Source organism: Diadema antillarum, unplaced genomic scaffold (assembly GCF_040938485.1).
Source record: "Diadema antillarum isolate AM-2024a unplaced genomic scaffold, OU_Dant_1.0 seq00000403_RagTag, whole genome shotgun sequence".
Lineage (NCBI taxonomy): Eukaryota > Metazoa > Echinodermata > Echinoidea > Diadematoida > Diadematidae > Diadema > Diadema antillarum.
In genome coordinates, this window is record NW_027271393.1 from 650,816 (window position 1) to 672,865 (window position 22,050).

The 22,050-nt window shown below is 39.3% G+C and overlaps 1 protein-coding gene across 2 annotated transcripts; it reads left to right on the forward strand.

Annotated features, from left to right (window-relative positions):
* The first annotated feature begins 7,567 nt into the window (after positions 1–7,567).
* Positions 7,568–20,979, forward strand: LOC139732175 (serine/arginine-rich splicing factor 7-like). 2 transcript variants are annotated; one of them, XM_071643048.1, is made up of 5 exons: positions 7,568–7,701; positions 14,799–15,040; positions 16,389–16,610; positions 18,720–18,791; positions 20,520–20,979. In XM_071643048.1, the coding sequence occupies exons 2-5, from the start codon at positions 14,820–14,822 to the stop codon at positions 20,524–20,526; spliced, it is 522 nt and encodes a 173-aa protein (XP_071499149.1). In that variant the 5' UTR covers positions 7,568–7,701; positions 14,799–14,819; the 3' UTR covers positions 20,527–20,979. The 2 variants fall into 2 exon arrangements, with proteins under 2 accessions (XP_071499149.1, XP_071499150.1); XM_071643049.1 differs by having other exon boundaries at positions 7,589–7,701; positions 14,804–15,040.
* The last annotated feature ends 1,071 nt before the right edge of the window (positions 20,980–22,050 follow it).

A 22,050-nucleotide genomic window follows, 5' to 3' on the forward strand; every position in this document is an offset into this window, starting at 1 on the left:
TTTCTTTTAATTTAACTCTAGAACTGTAGACTACAGAAGACATCTACGAACAATAAGAATGTGCCCTAAGAATGCCACATTTGTACCTTCGTACCTTGTAGAAATAGACCTCCGGAACACTTCCTCTAGGGAATATATAGCTGGAGGTTGACGAGAGCTGGACGGTGGTAGAGTTGGTCTATTTTAGTATTTATTGAGTTAGGGCAGTCGGCGGTTCTAATGAGATTTTTGAAGTTTCGGTTTGATGTGAAGCTGAATCACAGCTGCATAATTAAAGGATATCTTGACTCTTGTCTTGGGTCTAGAAGTAAACATCAATGTGATTCTCATTTAGCAGGGAAATTTTGTAACAAAATCAACTGAGATCAAACGTAACAAGTGACAAATTACTGTACACTATGTACGACCAAACATCGCACTACACGGCATTTTCAGGTGCATAGCCTAGGCCTTTAGAGAGGGCTTACCCAAATTCATCTGTGAGTGACCCGCATGCTGCTGGTTACCAGGTAGGAAAGGGTGTACAGACGGTATCTGGTATCGGTGACGATCAGGCAACCATCCTGACTGAAGAACTGAAGGCAAAGTTCGCAAAGTACCGGTAAGATTTTGCTCTAACAGAGCAAATTTGTCAGATCGCGGATCAGTACAATCCCCCCTAAATCCGCGTTGAAGCTGTGCAGTCTTGCGTTAGTTATCTAGCTCCTATTAGTAAAAAAAAGTAATTAACACCACCAGGCTTCAGCGAGGTTGACTGGTACGGACGCCTGCTACGTATCCAACGTCAGTAAAGTTATCGTCATCAGCTAGGAGCTCGAGCTAGCTTTGTGATCAAAGTTGCCCGGTCGCGCGATCTATCGGTGTGGACGTGGATTTTGAAGAGTGAGCGCGTCAAGCGTTCCCATACTCTACGCGCACTCTGGGGATCGTACCACAAGGTGAGTCGCACCTGTGGTTTCTTGGCTGTGATCGGACTGACATGACTGAAGAGAGAGGAGGAGGAAGGCCATTGGGTGATTGATAATGAAGGTGATGATGGTGACGATGACCTTGACGACGGTGGTGATGATATTGACAATGATGAGGATGATGATGGTGATGATGGTGATGATGGTGTCGTGATGATAGCAGAGACTCCAACCCCAAGCACCTTCTGATCTGGAGATTCTCCCGCCCGAAACCCCAAGCAAACGGGAGACTCCAAGTTGATGTGTGCGAAGCGCGAAGTTCCTAGGATTCTAGATGTTCTCTGGTGCTATCTAAGGCTTATTTTTTCAACATACGATAGAAATAAGTAAGAAATCCTTTCCACCGGGAGACACAGAGCCAGGGCGGGAGAAATCAAATCTCAAACGGGAGAACGGGAGATTGTGCAAAAATGGGCTTTCGGCGGGAGATCTCCCGTCGAAAACGGGAGAGTTGGAGTCTCTGTGATAGTGATGATGATGGATATGAAGATGTTGATGATGTTGACGATGAAGATAAGGAGGAGGAAGTGGAGGAGAAAATAGAGAAAGAGGAGAGGACTTTGCTCTGAGTTTTCTCTATGTCTGTTAGGTCATACTTGATCATGGATCTTTTCTTTTTCTCATCTATTATTCATTTTTTTATTATCATATTATTTTTCTTTTCTTTTTTTACTCAACAACTTTGCCCTTTAATGTTTCTAAGGCACGTGACCTTGGTGTCATTTTTTTTTCAGAGTAATTATTCACATGATTATACAGAGCAGAAAAAAAAAAACATACATAGCAAGTCACAAAAAATGAGTTCAAGATGATATCACAGCAGTTGCTAAATAAAATACAAAGGTGAAGTTATATATCAAACTTCCATTTTTTTCAAAGGCAAAATGCAGAGGCAATTTACCATTTTTCTTTGATATATAAAATTCTGTGTCCTTACTACCCTTCAAACGTGCTCTGAATTCCACAAAGTTGGGGATTTTGCTACTAAATGTGCAGCAGTGAATATGATATTTCAAAGCCAAAAATATAAAGGTCCAAAATTTGTCACCTTGAATCCCAAGCATCTTCTCAAAAGGAGAGATGGTTATATTTAGCGGCTGTTTCTGATTAATTGATAACAGAAGCTTATTCCATGAAAGTTTAACCACTGAGGCATTCACAAAACACATAAACTATAACTTAGTTCCAGGTTCTTCAAAATGAACAGTTAGGGGAATGTTTCCTTTTTATTTTAAAAAGGAAAGCAGTAATGACCATGGATCGTTTGTGTGTCTGTTCATTTGTTCTCGTATACTGGGGAGGGGGATAATGTCTGGGAATATGATATGTGAACCAGGTTATAGTGAGACGGTCTCACTTCCCTGCCTGAACAGACACCAAATAGATATTATCGTCCCAGGGATATAGGATGTTTCTATTCAGGCTAACCGGATAAAACACTCACGTAGGCCATGATGTAGGCCCTAATTCTGTTTCTTTGGCAGCTGGAAGATGACTTCTCTTCTTCAAATCGTTACCAGACTTGTTCATTATACGGCTCTGCGTACTGTTTAGTCCATATGGCAGATCACTATACATTGTATCCCCCATTACATTAAAGACTTCACATTACTAAGTACTGCATTCATACCCTGATATCATTTTATGATACTAAGTGCATCATAATCTTGATAGTCAGGACCCTGCATGCAATATCATAAGTAGTATATTTTGGTGAGTATGAACGCATCAGAGAAGAGGTTAACAGTGGATAAACTTGCGTGTATTTTGTGTTGTATCATCTACTGTGTGTTGTTGGAGATTTGATTCTATTTAATTTCTTCATAATTTTGAACAAAAGAAAAACATATTGTATGCTTTACATAATAATGAACAAGAATAATGCCAAGTATAATCCTATAAGATGAAATTATACATTTAATCGTATAAGAGCACTGAACAATAACTTTGTAAAACACGTGAACTTAACAATCATTGAAATGATATTTTTAAGTGGGAGTTGATGGAACATGCAACTGACGAAAGAAAAATCGGAGGAGACCTCATCACATATCGTGTGCTCTAATTGGAATCTCGTTAAAACAGAAAATTATATCATGTTGTCGATGTTGTGTTCACAGACGCTATAAACTTTACTAGTACATGTATAATGTGCTGCTCATGATTGTGTCGATAGGGACAGACAGGCTTGTCTGTGCCGACGACGCAATACCAGCCGTGAAACACCGTAATGAAAAGTATTCTTATGATTTGGTGTACGAATCAAAAAAAAAAATATCAGGAACTCTGGTTCTTAAGAAAGTTGGGACTTGATTACCTAAAGAATCAGAACAAAGATAGGTGAAGAAAGAAAAGAAAGAAAAAGAGGCGTTGCAGAGAAGTATTCATAATCATAAGAACTTTCATTACTTATGTACGACAATAATCACGTAAGCCTTTACCATGACTTCAAAGTATATAGGTAAAGGATTCAATATAGACTTTGATTGAGCGTTTTATCTAATCCGAAGATCAGGCTCGTCGACAATATTCAATTGTTTTCATTTTTTCGGGGTGCGGGGGTTGTATTTATATATGTACGTTGTTTGAACTTCACATCAAATTGGCTTTTGCTTGCTCGACAGCTTTGTTGCCATAACACGTAGCTTACAAAATTATTACAGGCGATTGCATTCATTATGACTTCCCCCTCCCTTTTTTGAAAATAAGACGAATTAGACTAAAACTAAAAGAGATAAACAAAGGTTTGGCATTTTTTTTTTCTTAACAAGAACTATCATCCAATCTGGTCGGACTCAAAAATGTAATTTTTCGACTAAAACCGTAGGTGGCGCTCGTTTACACTGTAGCACAGAGCCCTCTCCTTTTTGCTTTATATTTTGGATCAAGAATTTATTCTCCAGTAATTGATTGGAAGTGTTTCACGTGATTTTATGTATTTTCAGCTATGTCAGAATGTTGGCATGCTTGACACTCCATGGCGTATTATTTGCAAAATGGCGTTAGTTTTTATGACGACATTTTCCAAATCCGTGTTTGTGAAATGATGTCACAAAGCAATTGTGACATCACAAAGAAATTCTGACGTCGCGCACTGCTTCGTCGTACCATGGAGCTACTCTTCTCTGTTAGTAGCTCCATGATCGTACCGTCACCCTGTGAAATGTAACAATATTACTAACGAAACAATATTGTGACATCACAAAGCAATTCTGACATCGTGCACTGCTTCGTATCGTCACTCTGTGAAATGTAACAATTTCTTTGAAAAAAAACAACACACACACAATTGTGACATCACAAAGCAATTCTGACATCGCGCACAGCTTCGTATCGTCATTCTGTGAAATGTAACAATTTCTTTGAAAAAACACACACACACACATAATCGTGACATCACAAAGCAATTCTGACATCGCGCACTGCTTCGTATTGTCACTCTGTGAAATGTAACAATTTTTTAAACACACACACACACACACACACACACACACACGTACACACAATACTTGTGACATCACAAGGCAATTCTGACATCGCGCACTGCTTCGTATCGTCACTCTGTGAAATGGAACAATTTCTTAAACACACACACACACACACACACACACACACACAATCATGTGACATCACCAAGCAATTCTGACATCGCGCCCTGCTTTGTATTGTCACTCTATGAAAGCACACACACACACACACACACACAATTGTGACATCACAAAACAATTCTGACATCGTCGTGTGCTGCTTCGTATCGGTACTGTAGGATCCATTCACAATATCGCATCCCCCTCATGACTTCTCGCATCACATTTTCCCCTTCCTTTGTCTAAATTTTTTATCCAAAATAAAAAACAAATGTACTCTGCCTAACACTGAATTTCTGGTTAAGACTACAGGCCTCCGTGCCTTTAGAGTACTATTCACAATCGGGGTGCATCCTTCAGTGAATATTTTAAAGTCACTTATTCCCAGGAGTTGTTATTGCTGTTGCTGTTGTTGTTGTTGTTGTTGTCTTATTTTAAGTCACCTCTGCTCATAACCAAAAACGCTAAAGGCAAAGTTTATGTGTATACTGTATACGCCTATGGCTCTGTTGTGATCCTGATTTAATATAGGTTTTCCCCATCAATTTCATACGTTTGTTATTCCAATTCATTAATGTGCATTCAAATTCACATATCGCACGCATGCGAAAATATTCGGAAATTTAAATTCAGAATCCGAGCGATCAATTTCATTTGTGGTATGATAGATGTAGCTCTACAATGTATTTCATTTCCGTCTGGTCAAATTCACGCATCCAAATGCCGAGCACTGCATTGGTGCATTCAAATTCACGGTAGTCCTCTCGTCCCCATGAGCTTGTTTGGAGCGTTCAATTTCATTTTCAGATGATCAATTACCTACTTCATGCAATCACTTTAATGAAGGAACTAGACAATAGTTGTTTGTTTTTTTTTTTTTTAAGAATAGGTTGATGGGATGAGGATATTTTCTTATATAACAATCAAAGAGGTTTGCACAACCCAGGCTTATGCATTTCATTATTTCTTTTATGTTTCTTGCATTGTTTTGTGTTCATGTATTCTTGGTTTTTAATTTCAAGAAATCTTAAATTATAAAGTCCAGTCAGAGTCTCAGTACATCCAACAATACAACGACAATATAATCCTTGATGACACCTCATGCACTAAAAAAGGACAACGCCCCATTAACGCACAATTTGATCTTACTTAGTCCCGCAAATGTACACCAATAATACATCAGTAAACAATAAACAAGACGTAGGCCTATACAGTTTTCATGTCCTGAGTTTCAATGTGGTATAGAAATTTATTTTCTCGAAGGTGCTCGTTTGTGTATACAGTACCTGATGTACCTGTATAATTGGCTGCCATTTTACCCTCGTCACATGCTCATGAAAATAGGTGCAAATTTTAGAATGAACAGGTGGACCTATACAAACACGGCGAAATAATCTTCATCATGAAGCCAAATCTATTCAAAGCTAAGTGAAAAATACCACATAGTACACGGCCTCATGCTATAACTAAATGCAAGATTAAAAAAAAAAAATCTAATGCACTTCTGTGGAACATGATTGAATTTGCCTTTTTACGAATTTGAATTACCATCGAAATTCCGTCGCCGGCTTGAAATGAATTTGAATGCTCATTGCTGAAATGCGTGCTCCTATCTTAGATTTAAATGACGCAAATGAACAATAATTGTGATCGTGAATCCTATAATGATCGGACGTTGAATTTGATTTCTGATTCATAGGAGTGCTGCGAGCGTGGAATGCGTGAAATTGAATGCTCGGAATAGAAACTTGAATGACAAGATTATGAAATTGACCGGTAAAACATATGATAGATACGGGATGTGTTTCCTCTCCCATAAAGTTCCGTAGAAAACAAAACAAATTTAGGGATTATACGTATATATATATAGAGAGAGAGAGTCGACCGATGAATGAATTTAAGAAAAAAAATGTTGCTATTCGACCAATCTACAAACTGCAATATACCACAAATGGAGGCAAAGCAAATCAGCGAAAGAAGCAGTTTTCACGTGATCCCCACGAATCAGTCGTGTTATACTTATCCCATATATTGGCAGAGGTGATAATAATAAAACCCTCACAAGTCTCCCATTGAGCTGCACACATCTCCACTTAATTTCTATTGTGACATCAGTTTTGAGAGCGTAGAGATGTACAGTATCCGAGTTGCATCCAAGAAAAAGCACATTATACACTCAAAGGAGATCGACAGGTTGCAGTTCGTTCAGCTACCACAGTATGTGCTATGGTAAAAGCGATAGCTTTGGTTGAGAGGAAGATTCAGGGTTTTACTTTTAGTGAGGTAATTAGAAACCACTGTATATATGAAATATTGAAGAGCGTAGCTAAGAGGAATTCAAAATTGATTTTAAATAGTGATGAAAAATGGCTTTGAAATGGTGCGCTATAATATAACAACAACAGCAGCAACACTGACAAACATACAAAGTGGTCCAAATAAAAGGTGGGACCCACCTTTTATTAGGAACACTTTGTTTTACTTTGCTCTTTGATATCTCAGTAGCCATTTCAAAACCGATTTTCATCAAAATTTAATAAGCTTGAATTCCTGTATTGAATACTGTACGCAAAGACTTGAATTCCCATCTCAACTAACACTATAGGCTAGCTACAATTACGATCAGGCAAGACATTTTATGTACAAATCGATGAGAGAGTTATTCACAACAATTTACATGATAACATTAAAGAAACCACATGTTGCTGTATGCATGCATTAGTAGTTTAGGAGCTTCAAACACAGTACAGTGTACTAGTAAAAGCCACGCCTAAGATCATGAGCACCCTGTACGTGATGGTATGCGTACAGTGTGCCTACGTGCATTTGCGCTGGTATTGTACGTACAGCGAATGTACATGCAGCGAATGAGCGCTCGTAGAAATCAGGCTGTGCGTGTGCGTGCGTTACAAGCAGCCCTACACACGCCGTAGGATATGATAAATCGGCCCTGATATCCAGTAGCAAAAATCCTACACCAAAAGCACGGTACTTGTTACATGCATATGCATACGCACATGTACGAATCGGGTGTATCTTTCCGCTGGCAAAAAGACTGACTCGACTGGGCAGGGCATCAAGTACATCAAAGGCTAGCTAGCTAAAATTACACATTACGGAGCCATATCTTTAATTTCAGTCATTCGGTACGTATATTTAGAAGTAAGATGGGCAGGCCGTAAGATGTGGATCTCAACCGATGAGACTCAGAGCAGAAGCAAGTAGTTTTTCTGCGCTAAATGCACTGTGCAATGTGTAATGGGGTTTGTGTCTGGGAGTCTCTGTAGGCCCTACACTCAGACGATTTGAAACAGTGAGTGTTGTGAGCAAGGAGATTGTGAGCGTGTGTGTGAATGAATGTGGGGAAACTGCGTACAGCTGTACAGAGCGTATAAAAAAAAGAAAAAGAAAGAGAAGGTAATTAAACTTTGGAGGGCTACCATTTCATACATGTAATTGTCAGCTCTGGAAAGTGCAATGTTGATGTGAATGATGGTGAGGAATGAGGAACTTTTCCTCTTTCCATTGATAGGTCCTACTAACTAGAGTCTAGTCTAGGTCTATCAATCATGTCTAATAAATTTTACACACACACACACAGCCCAGTTGCTGAAACTATACACAGCCCAGTCGCTGCGCTGTAAATAGCGACAGGGCTGTACCGTCACGATCCACAACACAAAGTCAAGAGAGTCCAGCGATCGCGTTGCAGTCGCTTTGAGTTTTGATACTTTAGATCATTTTTGTCACCTCAAGCTCATCTAATGTAAATCTTCATTAATGAGACTGAGAGTTCATATCTACATCATTATACATGTGTGCTATCAATATTGACATGCACATTTTACAACTTACCGAAAATGATGATTAGACTAGATATATCACATACATTGTATTATCAGTCTGGGAAACCCGCTCATGAGGACTGCCCCATCTGCCTCATCTAGCGGCTTGATCCGACTAAATATTTTCAGTGCTTTTTTCTGCAGCTCTCACCTCTCCGCGCACGAATCAGCCTCCTGAAGCTGAAGTCTGACATCTTTTTACAAAAATTGGTAACGAAAAAAATAAAATCAGTACTAACCTGATCTTGTGCATGTATATTCCAAATTACTATTCCACACTGATAGAGTAGGTGGGTACTCCAGTTTGTTTTGTGGAATCCCGCGATGCGACGTTACATCACATCACGCATCCAGCATACAGACAGCGCGCAAGCTGTGAGATTTTGAGATTGTGCACGCACTGGAGGATACTGTATCCTCCGATGCATGTGCAAGCTCGCTAGTATCCTCCAGTGCGTGCGCAAGCTCCCTCTCAAAATTTTCTAATTGTTGCAGAATACTAGTACTGGCCCGAACCTGAATTTTACTTGCCCGAAATGAAAATCTAAAGATATAAGAAAATGATATAGAAAATCACTTGTGATTAAAGCTAAGGGCTTGATGAAACCCAATTATTTGAATAAACAGCATATGTGGGGAGTATTGGTTAGATAGTGTTGGTGTTGGATTGGTGGGACTTTTTCACATACAACATGTAAGTGTTGGGAAGTAAAGATGGTTTCAAAACTTTTTGCTTACCCAATTTGGGCAAGCATTTTTTCTCATTGTTTCAAAACACTTGCCCAGCTTTGATTTTTTACTTGCCCCGGGCAATCAGGCTAGTGCTTAAGTAGCACCCTGAAGGTTAGAAGAAGCCCTAAACACAAACCTGCAGTCATGAGCAGGCTGGCCTGTGAATAGTGTTACCACTGTCATTGAGAGATCTCATCCATTCAGTGAGACATGCATCGTTCCTTTCATGTGACACTCAAAACTTGGAAAAAGTGTACTGATACATTGACATGGTTGTCTTTTAAGTTCATGTGATCGGTCATGCATTTGTCACCATAATAAGGTATTAATAGAAAGAAGAGTTCCTCTTTCCTCACAACCAGCATTGCACTCTCCAGAGCAGACAATTATGAAATGGTACCTCATTCCCGTGAACCACCACGCACTGAGCAGCTGGCGAGCTTTACTGTTGCTTGGAACGCCGTTTGACAAATGATAACGACATAGGTATACCATCACTCAAGTGACTAAAGCCCGCCTAGCTTGGCCTTTAGATGAATGGTATCTGTCTCCTCACGGTGGGCTTCTTATCTGATGTTGAAACATGTATGGTCAGCCCTCCGTTTAAGAGACAATCTACTCGTGTCACTTTGCTATGCAAAATTATTGATCAGCGCGGGACAATAGATTGTCAGCTAAAAATGCCCTTTAAAGGGAATTTCAGCCTCACTGAAATTAGCTCAACTGGAATATGTAGGCCTAATTTAGCCCTATTTTATGTTTTGCTGGCCGATTTTATACATTAATCCGAAAAAATCCTGTTTTTTTTTTTTTTTGCACAGGTCTGTCAACCATCTTCCAGAACACAACGCTATTCAAATCAACTACCGCGCATGCGCACAGATACCTGCAGCTACAGACGAGCAGCTAGCTTCTTCACTCGCTGAGTGGGATCTTCGCTGGCTGGGCGTGAAGAGACAGATACCACCAGTTTAGCCTAGCATGCACTGCGATTTTGACAATTGCATCAAGCACTGCGCAATATCGCCTCGCATGCCTCTGGCTGCTCTCCGCTTCAGGACTATCAAGCTTTACATTTACATTATTGCACTGCAGAAATTGCTGTGATCATGCCGCAAAGTGTAAGGAAGTCTGCGATACAATAGCTTCCACTTTTGAACATCTTAGCCAGCCACAGTTACATAAATATTTTTTATGTCTCCTTCATCCATCCGCTGCCACTGCAATTTGCACAAACCACCTGCGCAGGAGAGGTGTGTGTGCGTGTGTGTGTGTGTGTGCATGTAGTGGTTGCCGGTAAATGGCTGTGTAGGCGGTAAGAGAGTTACGGATTGGGATACAATCTTATTTAATTTTTGTTGTTGTTTATTTCGCAGAATAATTTTGGCAATGACAGTGGACATGTTTAAGCTCTTTGAGTAGGTTAATTAGTGATCCCCTGCTTGAGATATATTGCAATATCCATTCATTTAAAATCACAAATGGAAGGCAAAAGTTTCCCCCAGTTCAGTTGCATCGTGTGCCGTGCACAGCCCAGCAGCACACCCTCTGCTCGATCACGCCGCGTAAGGAAGGGCGAGCAATGGTGTGGCGTACTGTGCTTTCATTTTTCCCACACACACTGCATCCCAACACGAGATCCTACACACATGTACACATTACCGGAACATAATGCTGTCAAACCCGCGGTGCCTGATTAGTGATAGGTACTCAAATTCTCTTGCACTACTTAATTAGGGTAAAATCTCACACGGATAATATAGAGGCATAAAGTGCATGATTGCCATTTTTATGCCTCCGCCACAAGAGTGTCGCCGGAGGCAATACGTTTTGGGGTTGTCTGTCCGTCCGTCCGTCCGTAATCAATTTTGTGGACGGCATAACTGAAAAACCGTTTGAGGTATCCTAATGAAACTTGGCATGTATATATGTATGAATGGGCGAAGTTGTGCCCATCAACTTTTGGGCACACATGCTCAAGGTAAAAGGTCAAGGTCAAATGCACAAAATTTCACTATTTCCCTCATATCTATGCAATGCCTAAAAGTATTTTCTTGAAACTTAGTTTTTACATAAACTACCAAATAAAGATTCTCCAGAGAGAGTTTTGTGTCATGAGGTCAAAGGTCAAGTGAAAATGTTAAAATTTCACTTTTTTCTCCATATCTCACAAATAGTTCAAGGTATCTTCATGGAATTTAGTACATATGCATGCACTGACTGGCAGTAATTATGAAAATGTAGGGGTCATGGGTCAAAGGTCAGGTTGGTCAAAGGTCAATGTCAACTTCTCAAAATTTCACTATTTTCCTCTTATCTATGCCAGCAGGACTTTTTCTTGAAACTTAGTGTAATGCAAATATTACCCAATAGAGATTCTCTGGGAAGTTTCTGGCCATAAGGTCAAAGGTCAAGTGAAAGTGCTAAATTTCACTTCTTCATTAAACTTATGAAAGGGTCAAAAGTCAAGTAAAAATCCTCAAATGCCCAAATACCGGCACTCTTAGACAATATAGCCATTCATCCAATTAAACCTAGTTCAATGAAAGTGAACATTCAACACATTTGTAACAAACCTGTCATTTTAATATTTTGCCGATATGTATTATGTGAAACTATCATCACTCATTGTCAAGACATTGTACTATAGACCTATTAGGAGAACCCTGCATTATGGCGAGGCATACCAGTCGCCATAGCAACATTTCTAGTTTTAGTCATTTTTTTTTTTTTTTACTTTTGCAAGTTTGCGGCCCTCCTCTATATGAGGGGATTTCATGAAGATTCCAAGATGTAGTCTCCGCGGAACATATCCCTGACGACCAGATTCAGACCTATCTTTTGGTCAATGCAATGCCAATGCAGTGCTCACTCACTGTCTTGTCTGCACATCTGTAGAAAACCCCACATATTTATGAGCAGTCTGTTAGCAGTTGTTATTTCTGAGCTGAAGTAACATTAATGGAGAATATTGAAAGGTAGAATGAGGAAGAGCAAGAGATACAGAGAAACCACTGCACTAGGTTTATTTTTCCTGTCTCCCAAATTGATATTGCTGCATTCTCTCAATCCTTATGTTTATGAAGGTGGACTTGTCCTTTAATTACGCTGTCACATGATTAAGATGACAATGACTAGGTGTTATACTTAAGACAGTGTGATGTGCATGACCAGCATGACGAGCAACACCACTCTAACTGTCTGTAGTTTCTAGCTGATCGATGATCCAACCCAAAAAAACAATAGAACTGCATAGAGTCCGATTTTAACAAGGTAAATGTATACAGCCATATGCTCATATGTGGTTGTATCCGTACAGTCTAGCCCGAGTCGCTGAATACAGCCACACACTTGTAACCGTGCTGTGTGGCCTACAATGTATGCCCGCTGCTGAGCTGGAAACAGCCTCATCAACAGACAATGCAGTATCTTATACCACCATTACAATGAAAGTCGCCTAATTTTTCTGACATTCTACTTTCTAGACTAATTTCCAATCAATTCTCATCGTCTTTTTTTCTTCGCTTTTCCAGTCTTGTCATTGGCGTTCCTCTGTTTGGCTGCAAGTTTTCTTGAAGAAGAGCTCACTTCATTCCCAAATGCCCCTGGTTAAGTTCATTTTCATTTCATGATTGATGGACAGCACAGCAGCCAGCCAGATATCGCTGGTTGGCTAGCCCTACCATGGTCATGTGTATCCTGTACGCTGTACGTACTCAATGTACAAGGAAGCGCTACTGAATGTTTTCAGAGAATATGCACCGAATTTGATGTGCACACATTTACGTTTACGTGCTGTATGTGCTACAGTGTACACAGCCAAAGGCAACACTATAGCCTTATCAAGACTGTCATAGTGGTGCGATTGATCCTTATCAATCGCAAATCCCCCAATCAATTACAACATAGTAGCTTTTTATTGACTTTTAATCTATCTTTACGAAACAAAGATGGTTAGAATGGAATGTAAAAGTAGTTAAAAGTTAGAATGGGGTGTAAAATATTGTAAGTAAGTAAAGTTGTTTAGAAAGTATGAAATTGATGTAATTCTTTTTTCTCTTCGCGAGGTGGTGTATGATGTACAGCTCTATACATTGCCAGTTGATGTGGCTTGAGTGATATCATATCTCACTTCCGTTTGAATATGAAAACAGTCTAATCACATGTGTTTGGCTAGGTATCAAGTAACAAATGTGCATTGATACAAAGTGCATGTCAAAGGTACACCTATTTTATTCCATGGTTTGAATTTAAACCTCCTTCGTTAATTCAGCCCTTTATGTTCTAAGTAATAGTGATATGAAATCAGAACAATATTGCTAGTCTGGACTCGCTGGTGCTGGTAATGACACATGGCACAAATGTGTGATATGCCTCAAGTGTTAGTTGGTTTGAGTCAACTGTAGGCAAATGCTGGAAGTGAGCCTATTTAGAATATTATACCTGGCTCTCCTGTACCAGAGCATGACCTAGCTACTAGTATTTTGGAACAGAATTACAGGGGCATATTTAATGATAATGCCAGGATGTTGTAGGTGGAGCACATAGGACATACTGGATCTAGACACCTGCTTTTAGAGACTCTGGACCCTGGATTCACAGGAATGACTTCTTGATGCCTTTGTCATTGTGATGATGCCAGGCCATGATGTGTCATTACATGTAACCCTGTTGCTAGAGCAGTCAAGTCAAATAAGTTCAACATGTCAAAGACGAGCACAGAAAAAGCCCTGTAACTGTGGTAGGATTTTTTGTCCCCGCCGAACGAGTTCGAGCAGGGGACTATGAAACGGGCTCCGTACGTGTGTGTGTCCGTGTGTCCGTCCGTCCGTCCGTCCGTCCGTGCGTCCGTCCGTGTGTGCGTCCGTGTGTGATCAAAATCTTCAATTTGCTACTTCTCTGTCATTTATGAGCCAATTTTGATTCTGTTTGCTTTATATGATAGCACTACATGGGAGCTTTGAAACTTCAACACAGAATTTCAGTCGTGACCTTTGACCTTGACCTTTGACCTATATTGTACATTTTGCTACAAAATGCTACTCCTTCGCCATTTCTAACCCGATTTCGATTCCGTTTGCTTTATGTGATGGCACTAGGTGAGGGCTTCAAAACTTCTACACAGAATTTTGACCTTTGACTTCTTTGACCTTTGACCTTGATTTTTTGACCTATATTGTACATTTTGCTACAAAATGCTACTCCTTCGCCATTTCTAACCCGATTTCGATTCCGTTTGCTTTATGTGATGGCACTAGGTGAGGGCTTCAAAACTTCTACACAGAATTTTGACCTTTGACCTTGATTTTTGACCTATATTGTACATTGGCTACAAAATGCTACTCCTTCGCCATTTCTAACCCGATTTCGATTCTGTTTCCTTTATGTGATGGCACTAGGTGAGGGCTTCAAAACTTCTACACAGAATTTTGACCTTTGACTTCTTTGACCTTTGACCTTGATTTTTTACCTATATTGTACATTTTGCTACTAAATGCTACTTCCGGCGGGGACATATATTACGCACCGCGTAATTTCTACTTTTCCTTGTTTTTCAAGAGTTGATCAGTACTGCAAGTCATCCAAGGCATCTGATATTGTTCTGTTGTTTACTTGATGTCTGTTGTGACTACTGTTCATGCATGTTTTGTGTTGTATTTCCATAGCTCAGGCGAGGTCGGGAGAAGATGTCCAGATATGGAAGATCATCAAGCGGCTCCTCCTCTAGCAGCAAGGTCTACGTAGGTAACCTTGGAAATGATGCCAGCAAATCAGAGCTTGAGAAGAAGTTCAGCTACTACGGCCACCTGAAACACGTGTGGATCGCCAGGAACCCACCAGGCTTCGCTTTCATTGAGTTTGAGGATTCACGGGATGCAGCAGATGCAGTGAAGGAACTGGATGCTACGTGAGTATTATCAGCAGTAATGTCTCACAATGAATTAGTTCAAGGACACAACCACCTTCATATACATGTAGATTGAGAGAATGCAGCAATGTCAGTAGAGCACATTGCTGAAAATCAGACAAACCATTCAAAGGTTATGACTTTTCAAAGTTTCTGTAAAGTCACTGCTGGATGAGAAGGCTATTGTACTACAGTGTATGATGTCACATGCATAGAACGATATAAGGAAAATACAAGCATTTGACAAAATTTCCTTCTTTTTTTTTTAAGTACACATCCCTCGACTTGTTACTGATGTATGTCAAGGGTAATATCATTCCCCTTTCCTTCCGTAAGAGGCAAGTCCAGTGCTCTTTTGTTATGCGAGCAAACTGAAAATATGTTGAATTTTCCTTATATTTTCTTTATACCGCTCTATGCATGTGACATCACAAGCTGAAGTAGTCTTCTCGTCCAGTGATGGCGCCATTTAAACTTCAAAAATTCAAAACTTTTGAACGGATTGCCTGATTTTCCTCAAACTGTCAGTGATGTGTTCTACTAATATTGCTGCATTCTCTGAGTCCTTATATATGTGAAGGTGAACAGAAAGTCATAGTGTCTGCCTCGTACAAATTGGAATCCTATTAGTAATACCAAAAAAAAAAAAAAAAAAAATAGTAATAATAGTAATAATGACAATTTGATTCCCAAACTCCATGGTGTAAGCCCTTCAAATATCCAGGGTTGACTTTATCATGACTCACTTGAATCAACAGTCCCGCTTACACACACAAAAAAGAAATGAACAGTGTGTGAATGTTACTTCTGTTTGCATGAAAGTGAGTACCTTTGCAATATTGCAATAGTTCTTACGCACATTTCATGACATCTGGTCATTTACTTACAGGAAAACTATAAATAAATGTATCAAAAGCAAAGCTTCACATCACATGGTGAATGATTGAGCTCATACATGGCACACACACACACACACACACACACACACAAACACATGCAAGTAGTTCAGGTACAAGCTGTAAAACAATGGTGACAGTGCAGCAAGAACTGGACAATTTGAACAGTAATGATAACTGTGATTTCAGTATGTCATCTAGAATTTAAAAAGGCATTTGATAATAGACATTCAATCACGTCACTGTAATGCTGCAAGTTAAACACTTTCCATTTGGGACAATGGTCTCCAACAGTAATGTGATCAATAATGGACGACAAGGATAAGCTGTACTGCACTATAACCTGGTAGTTTTAAGATCCCCTCCCTTATGCTTTCTCTGGCTTTACATTTTATCCCATGCATCTCTCTTGTTAACAACCTAACTTCCTGTTGTGCACTTGAATTCACCAGCAACATTTGCGGCCAGAGAGCCCGGGTGGAAATGTCCAATGGAGACTCGCGCAGGCGTGGCTACAGAGGAGGTGGCGGTGGAGGTGGGAGATTCGGGGGCAGCCGCGGGGGTCCACCCAGGGGGGAGAGCCGATGCTATGAATGCGGAGAGGTCGGACACTTTGCTCGCGAATGTCGCCGCAGGTCAGGAGGTGGGAGTAGCCGTCGTCGAAGTTACTCCAGGTAAGTGGCAGATATGAAAAAAGTAAAAAATTAAGAGGCAGAAAGTTTTCACAATTGTGGCAATAAAAGGAAAACCAAAAGAGTATTAACAAATTTAAAAGAATTCCCAGAAAAGGAAGCATGAATCCTCTTCCAATGTCATTGAGATTTTCTGTGAATAAAAGGATTTTTAAAATCATTCTTATTGCATCAATGTACTAAATGATATATCATATCACTGGTTTTTGTATTTCACCAGTAGTTGATGAATGCTGTGTATGTTGATTTTTTCATATATGTCTTTCTTTGCTGATGAAAAATAAATGTGAAAGACTGGAATTAATGTGCAAGAATACCTATGAACTTTTATGTTAATCTGTGTGATTTCTCCCAGGAACCAGGAATTTCGCCAAATTCAGACACTTGATCTGTCTATTTTTTTCTTGTTTTTGTTTTTGTTTTTTGCTTTGTGTGTGTGTAAAGATCAGACATTTTGCATTTGCGTAATAGTTCAATAATATACCATTCAAAACATTTATTTCTTTTTAATGCAAATTTGAATTGTATTGTTTTATTTTTATTTATAGTGTTGCTTCTAATTTAATATCTAACATGGTCAGGATTCTGTGACCATTCCCTGATTACTCCTTCCCTCCTTTTCAGGACTCTCTTGTTAGTGGCTTGACAGCCCGTATCTAACGCCCAGTAAATTCTCCAGTGAACGACCATGTCGCAACACTGCGCCTTCCTTCATGGGGTAGTTGACGGAATGTGATCTTTTCATGATAGGATATCAGATCCGGTGATGGAGAAAAGATCGCAGGCCGTTAAAAAGCCCCACGTCTGCCTCACACACACCTTTACTACAAATCTGCACTTCATGCGGCTTTAAAAAAAGAAAGAAATATGCGGCAAAAAGTCCCCGTCAAAATTCGACGCAAGTTTCCGGCTTCAAGAGAAGCCCCATGCCGTCCATGTCGTCTTATATCCACGGGGGCTGTGGCACGACGAAATGCACGCTCTGTCGTTTGCGAGGATGTCTGCTAAGATCTCTGTTGCTGCCCTTCATTTGGTTACGACTTCAGGGTTATGCTAGTTTCGTCAGTTCTGCACGTGTAATAAAAGATCACATATGCGTCTGTGGCGTCCTCAGTCTTAGCGCGTCCTTCTGCGTCCTGTAGTTCCCTGCACTGCTGGCAATAAGGGGGGTTCTTTATCCCCTCCTTGTCATTTCTTCACCTTTGTTTTTCCAGTGGAGGAAAACAGGTAGTAAGTGCAAGGTTTCTTTTACTGTAGCAACATAAACATGACAAGAAATGCTTAGGATGATTGATAAGTGGTTGATGTGTTATGTACAGAATCCTGATGCATGAGTGATTTTATGTCTTAGCAAACTTTGATGGCAATGAGCAGAGATAGATCCTTGAAGTGAATAGAGTTAAACTGGGCAATTTGCAGTTACAATTGTAGTAAGGTTTTTATACAAGAATACAAAAGAAGTACAAATTGAAAAAGACTTCAGAGGTTAGGAACTGATGTAAGTCTTGTACCAGATTTTTAAGTGGTGATTAAAAAAAAGAAAAAAAAGAATTATAACATTTTTCTTCTTGTTTCCTGACACCTTTTCCCTTTCTTTGCAATTTCCTTCTCACCCACGAAGGTTTTAACGAGGGTTTTTTTTATTATTATTATTTTTTCTAAGTACACATATTTGGTGTGTAAACTTTTGATTTTTTAAGTTTGACCCTTCCATTACTTTGTTGCTACTTGAAAAAAGATGATGATAGGATGAAATAGAGTAAAAGCTCAATAGATCAATGCTTCCAACAGCCTTAGTTGTGTGAGAATATTTGTGTTTCTTGCTTTTTTCAAGATTCTTTAACTTTTATGGAAAATATTTAAAGGATCTTTACAGTTCTGTTCATCAATTATTCACCCAGCACTTTGATAGTTAGTTATCTTGTCAGGGTCAGATTCATTCTGTAATCACCAATATTTCTTAGAGAGGGTCGTATATGTATGTATTTCAGAAACAAGGGGCAGTCATTGCAAATTATTTAGCAACAAGGAGGACCCCTTGAGCAGCATGTGCTGGGTCAGTGTGTAACGTTCTCCAACTTTATGTTTCAGGTCCCGGTCCCGCTCCCGCTCACCTGCTCCACGACGCAGCGAGCGTAGCCGCAGCCGGAGTAGGAGCAGGAGGTACGTTCAGTTGCAGCTAGAGTCATGGAAGAATGCTATGCATGCAATCCTTGCTTGAAAAGAGCACTTAAAGGGAAATGAAACTCAAATATACATGCGGATTGAGTGACTGCACATAGCAATGTTAGTAGAATACATCAGTGAAAGTTTGAGGAAAATCAGATAGTCTGTTGAAAAGTTAATGAGTTTTGGGAGTTTCAGTTCCTCCATCGCTAGATAAGAAGAGTATACATTTTGTGACATCATGTATGGAAAATAATACATGGAAAATATAAAGAAAATTCTACATATTTTCTCTTTTCTAGCCTAATAAAAGAGCTCTTGACTCGCCTCTTAGAAAGCAGGGGGAATGATTGCCTTTTTCAAGGCAAGGGTATATGTACTTGTCATTTGAAAAAAAAAAAATGCTTTTTAAAAATCTGTTACAGCACAAAATGCAGTCTTCTCATCCAGCAGTGGAGGCTCCGAAACTTGAAAAATTCATAACTTTTGATTTGAAGGAATTGTGCGAATTTCCTCAAACTTTCATTGTTGTGTGCTGCCAATATTGCTGCATTTAGTCAATCCACTTTTATATTTGGGTTGCATGTATAGGACATTAACTAAAATGTGCCTATAGGAAAGTGGGGGTAAAGTGCCTGGTAATGCTTTCTTTGAGACTTTCCTGAAAGTGTTCATTCCAAAGTAACCTGCTGTTTGTCATATGCAACAATTTTGATAATCTTGTAAATGTGTTCAACTAAGCAACATAGATGTTTATTTCATGAAAAGATAAATTGTATTTCCTGTGGTTCATTTTCTGTGCTTGGTTTCTGACATTTGTGGGGAGAAAAAAAAAGTTTCACTTTCATTACTGTTTGCTTGTATACTTCTGAGGTTGGGATCCTTTCCAGGGTCTTTTTATTTTGCACATAGTGAATATTTGGCCATTAAAGAAAATTGGATGCACTGGGGGTACCTTCATGTCATGGTGCCGTAAGAGGTCACATGACAAGGTCAAAGGTCATTTGCGGTCATACGTTAAAGTTTACTTGAAAGACTCTTATCACGCATCACTCAGCACATGTTGCTACAATGGCATTCAAACTTGGGTGATGGTAGATGTCTCTTGGGAAGTTGAAGGTAACCACAAGGTCAAAGGTAACAGACAGGGGTCAACGAACTTTTAAGGCCCAATGTTAAGTTTTTGGGGCGCATTTCGTTTATGGCTCATAACTTTTGATCCCTTTGTCTGTTTGTGACCAAACTTGGATGGAAGATGTCCCTTGGAGAGGTGAAGGTCATCACAAGGTCAAAGGTCACAGACAGGGGTTAACAAACTTTAAGGGCCCAATGTTAAGTTTTTATAGCGCGTTTCGATTATGGCTCATTACTTTTGATCCCTTTGTCCGATTGTGACCAAACTTGGATGGTTAATGTCCCTTGGGGTGTTGAAGGTCACCACAAGGTCAAAGGTCATAAGCAGGTCAATTAACTTCTGGGAGTTATAAAGAATATTAATTCGTTGTACGCGAATGGGCGAGACACAATTAGGCACTTGCCTTGTTTCATATCTTTGGACTTTCTTCTCGGGCAAGTAAAATTCATGTTCAGGCAAGTGTTCTGTAACAACTTTAAAATCTGCTTGCCTGGTCAGGCAAGTGGTATAAAAAAAAAGTTTTTGTAGCACTCTGTGTAATATGTTACCTGTTATTCATGAAACTTTTTGCCCTTTCTTTTATCTTGCAGCCGCTGAGAAGCAAATGCTATTCCACAACTTCACATCCTGTGCTTTATTTGTAAGTTGTAAGGCTCGGTTTTCTGGTATCTCATTGTAACACAATGTAATCGGATTTTAAAAATGCCACATTTTTTTTCCCCTTCCTTTTTATGAAATAATGTTTTGAGCAAAGTATTCTACTCAGAGTCCCACAAGGTGAGGTGGTTATTCTCTGTGCATCCATTGTTTGGTTTCAGATATTCCCCCTAATGAGCTTTCTGACTTAGATGAGATTATAGTAATGATCAGCCCTTAAGAAATCAGCACGGTAACTTGTACAGAATAAGTATCATTCCAAATTTTCCATCATGGCACAAATGTCAGGCATAGTGCATTGCATCTGATTGTGTCATCTTTACCTTTTGTAGAACATGCTGAAGCAGTGTAGATATGTGAATGAATGGTGATGTACAATTGTATGTAGGAGTAACAAGATTTTTTTTTTAATAGTTTATTTGTTGTAGTCATAAATAGACAAGTAATTACAACAAGGGTGAGTTTGAACTGTTGTCCAAAACATTTCTCTCTCTTTTTCTTTTTTTTTTTAGTCATCTGAATTTTGTCATACTTTGAGTCTTTTGTCTCATGTCAGTTTCCACATAAAAGACTGGAGCTGAAGGCTACATACCAGCTCACTGATGTTGTAATCATGTCCAGTTAATTTTCTAAGGTTACCAACTTATTGCATATCAGTGAAAAATATTGTAATGTCATTGCTCACCCTTGAATACTGAAATGCATTTGATAGCATAGCCTGTGCATTTACCAACTGCCCATGTGAGAAATGTGAAAAGACATGGCACCCGGGCTGATCATAAAATATACCAAATTGTTACTAACAGTAACACTGATTATCAAATAATTACTGTGACCATGGTAGGTTAGTTAATTAATTCCTAACACACCGTTTTCACCGATACCATTTAACACCAGTAATGTGTATAATCATTTTTTTTTCTCTTTTTTTAGAATTATGAATTTGAAAATCAAATAGAATTGGCAATTTTGCCCATCTTTATCCAACATTTTGGACTGATATATGAGGTTTGCATATGGTTTTTGTACATATATCTTGGTATGCATCAAGGCCTGGTCACATGATACAATTGATTGCCCGTTCAGCGTCCGTATCACAAAACGGTAATAGGGTGTTATCATGACATTATGATTAATCAAGATCATGCAGCATTGCACTGGAAAGTGGTATGCGACAAACCTTATCCTAATGAAATTCTTTAAATTCTTTATGTAAGCAGAAGCCTTGTGGTGTATTTATACATTTATATGTATTTTTTTTTGGGGGGGGGGGGAGGGTGATAGCATTTACTTCGAACCATTTGATAAAAAGTAAGCTGTGTATGTAGACATTTCTTAAGCACTTTAACAATTTCTATTCTCCCTTTCCATTACTGTCTGTGTGTGAGCTGCAACTGATCCTTTTAAATCAAAGCAGGGTTTTTTCGGTGCATGGACTTTAAAAAAATAATGATAAAAGTTTTT

What these genes read in the sequence shown, in the direction of transcription:
- LOC139732175 (XM_071643048.1), top strand. Translation starts at nt 14,820, where the DNA reads ATGTCCAGATATGGAAGATCATCAAGCGGCTCCTCCTCTAGCAGCAAG. An exon ending in GTGAAGGAACTGGATGCTAC is followed by an intron (nt 15,041 to 16,388) that starts GTGAGTATTATC and finishes TGAATTCACCAG; the next exon opens with CAACATTTGCGGCCAGAGAG. An exon ending in CGTCGTCGAAGTTACTCCAG is followed by an intron (nt 16,611 to 18,719) that starts GTAAGTGGCAGA and finishes TTTATGTTTCAG; the next exon opens with GTCCCGGTCCCGCTCCCGCT.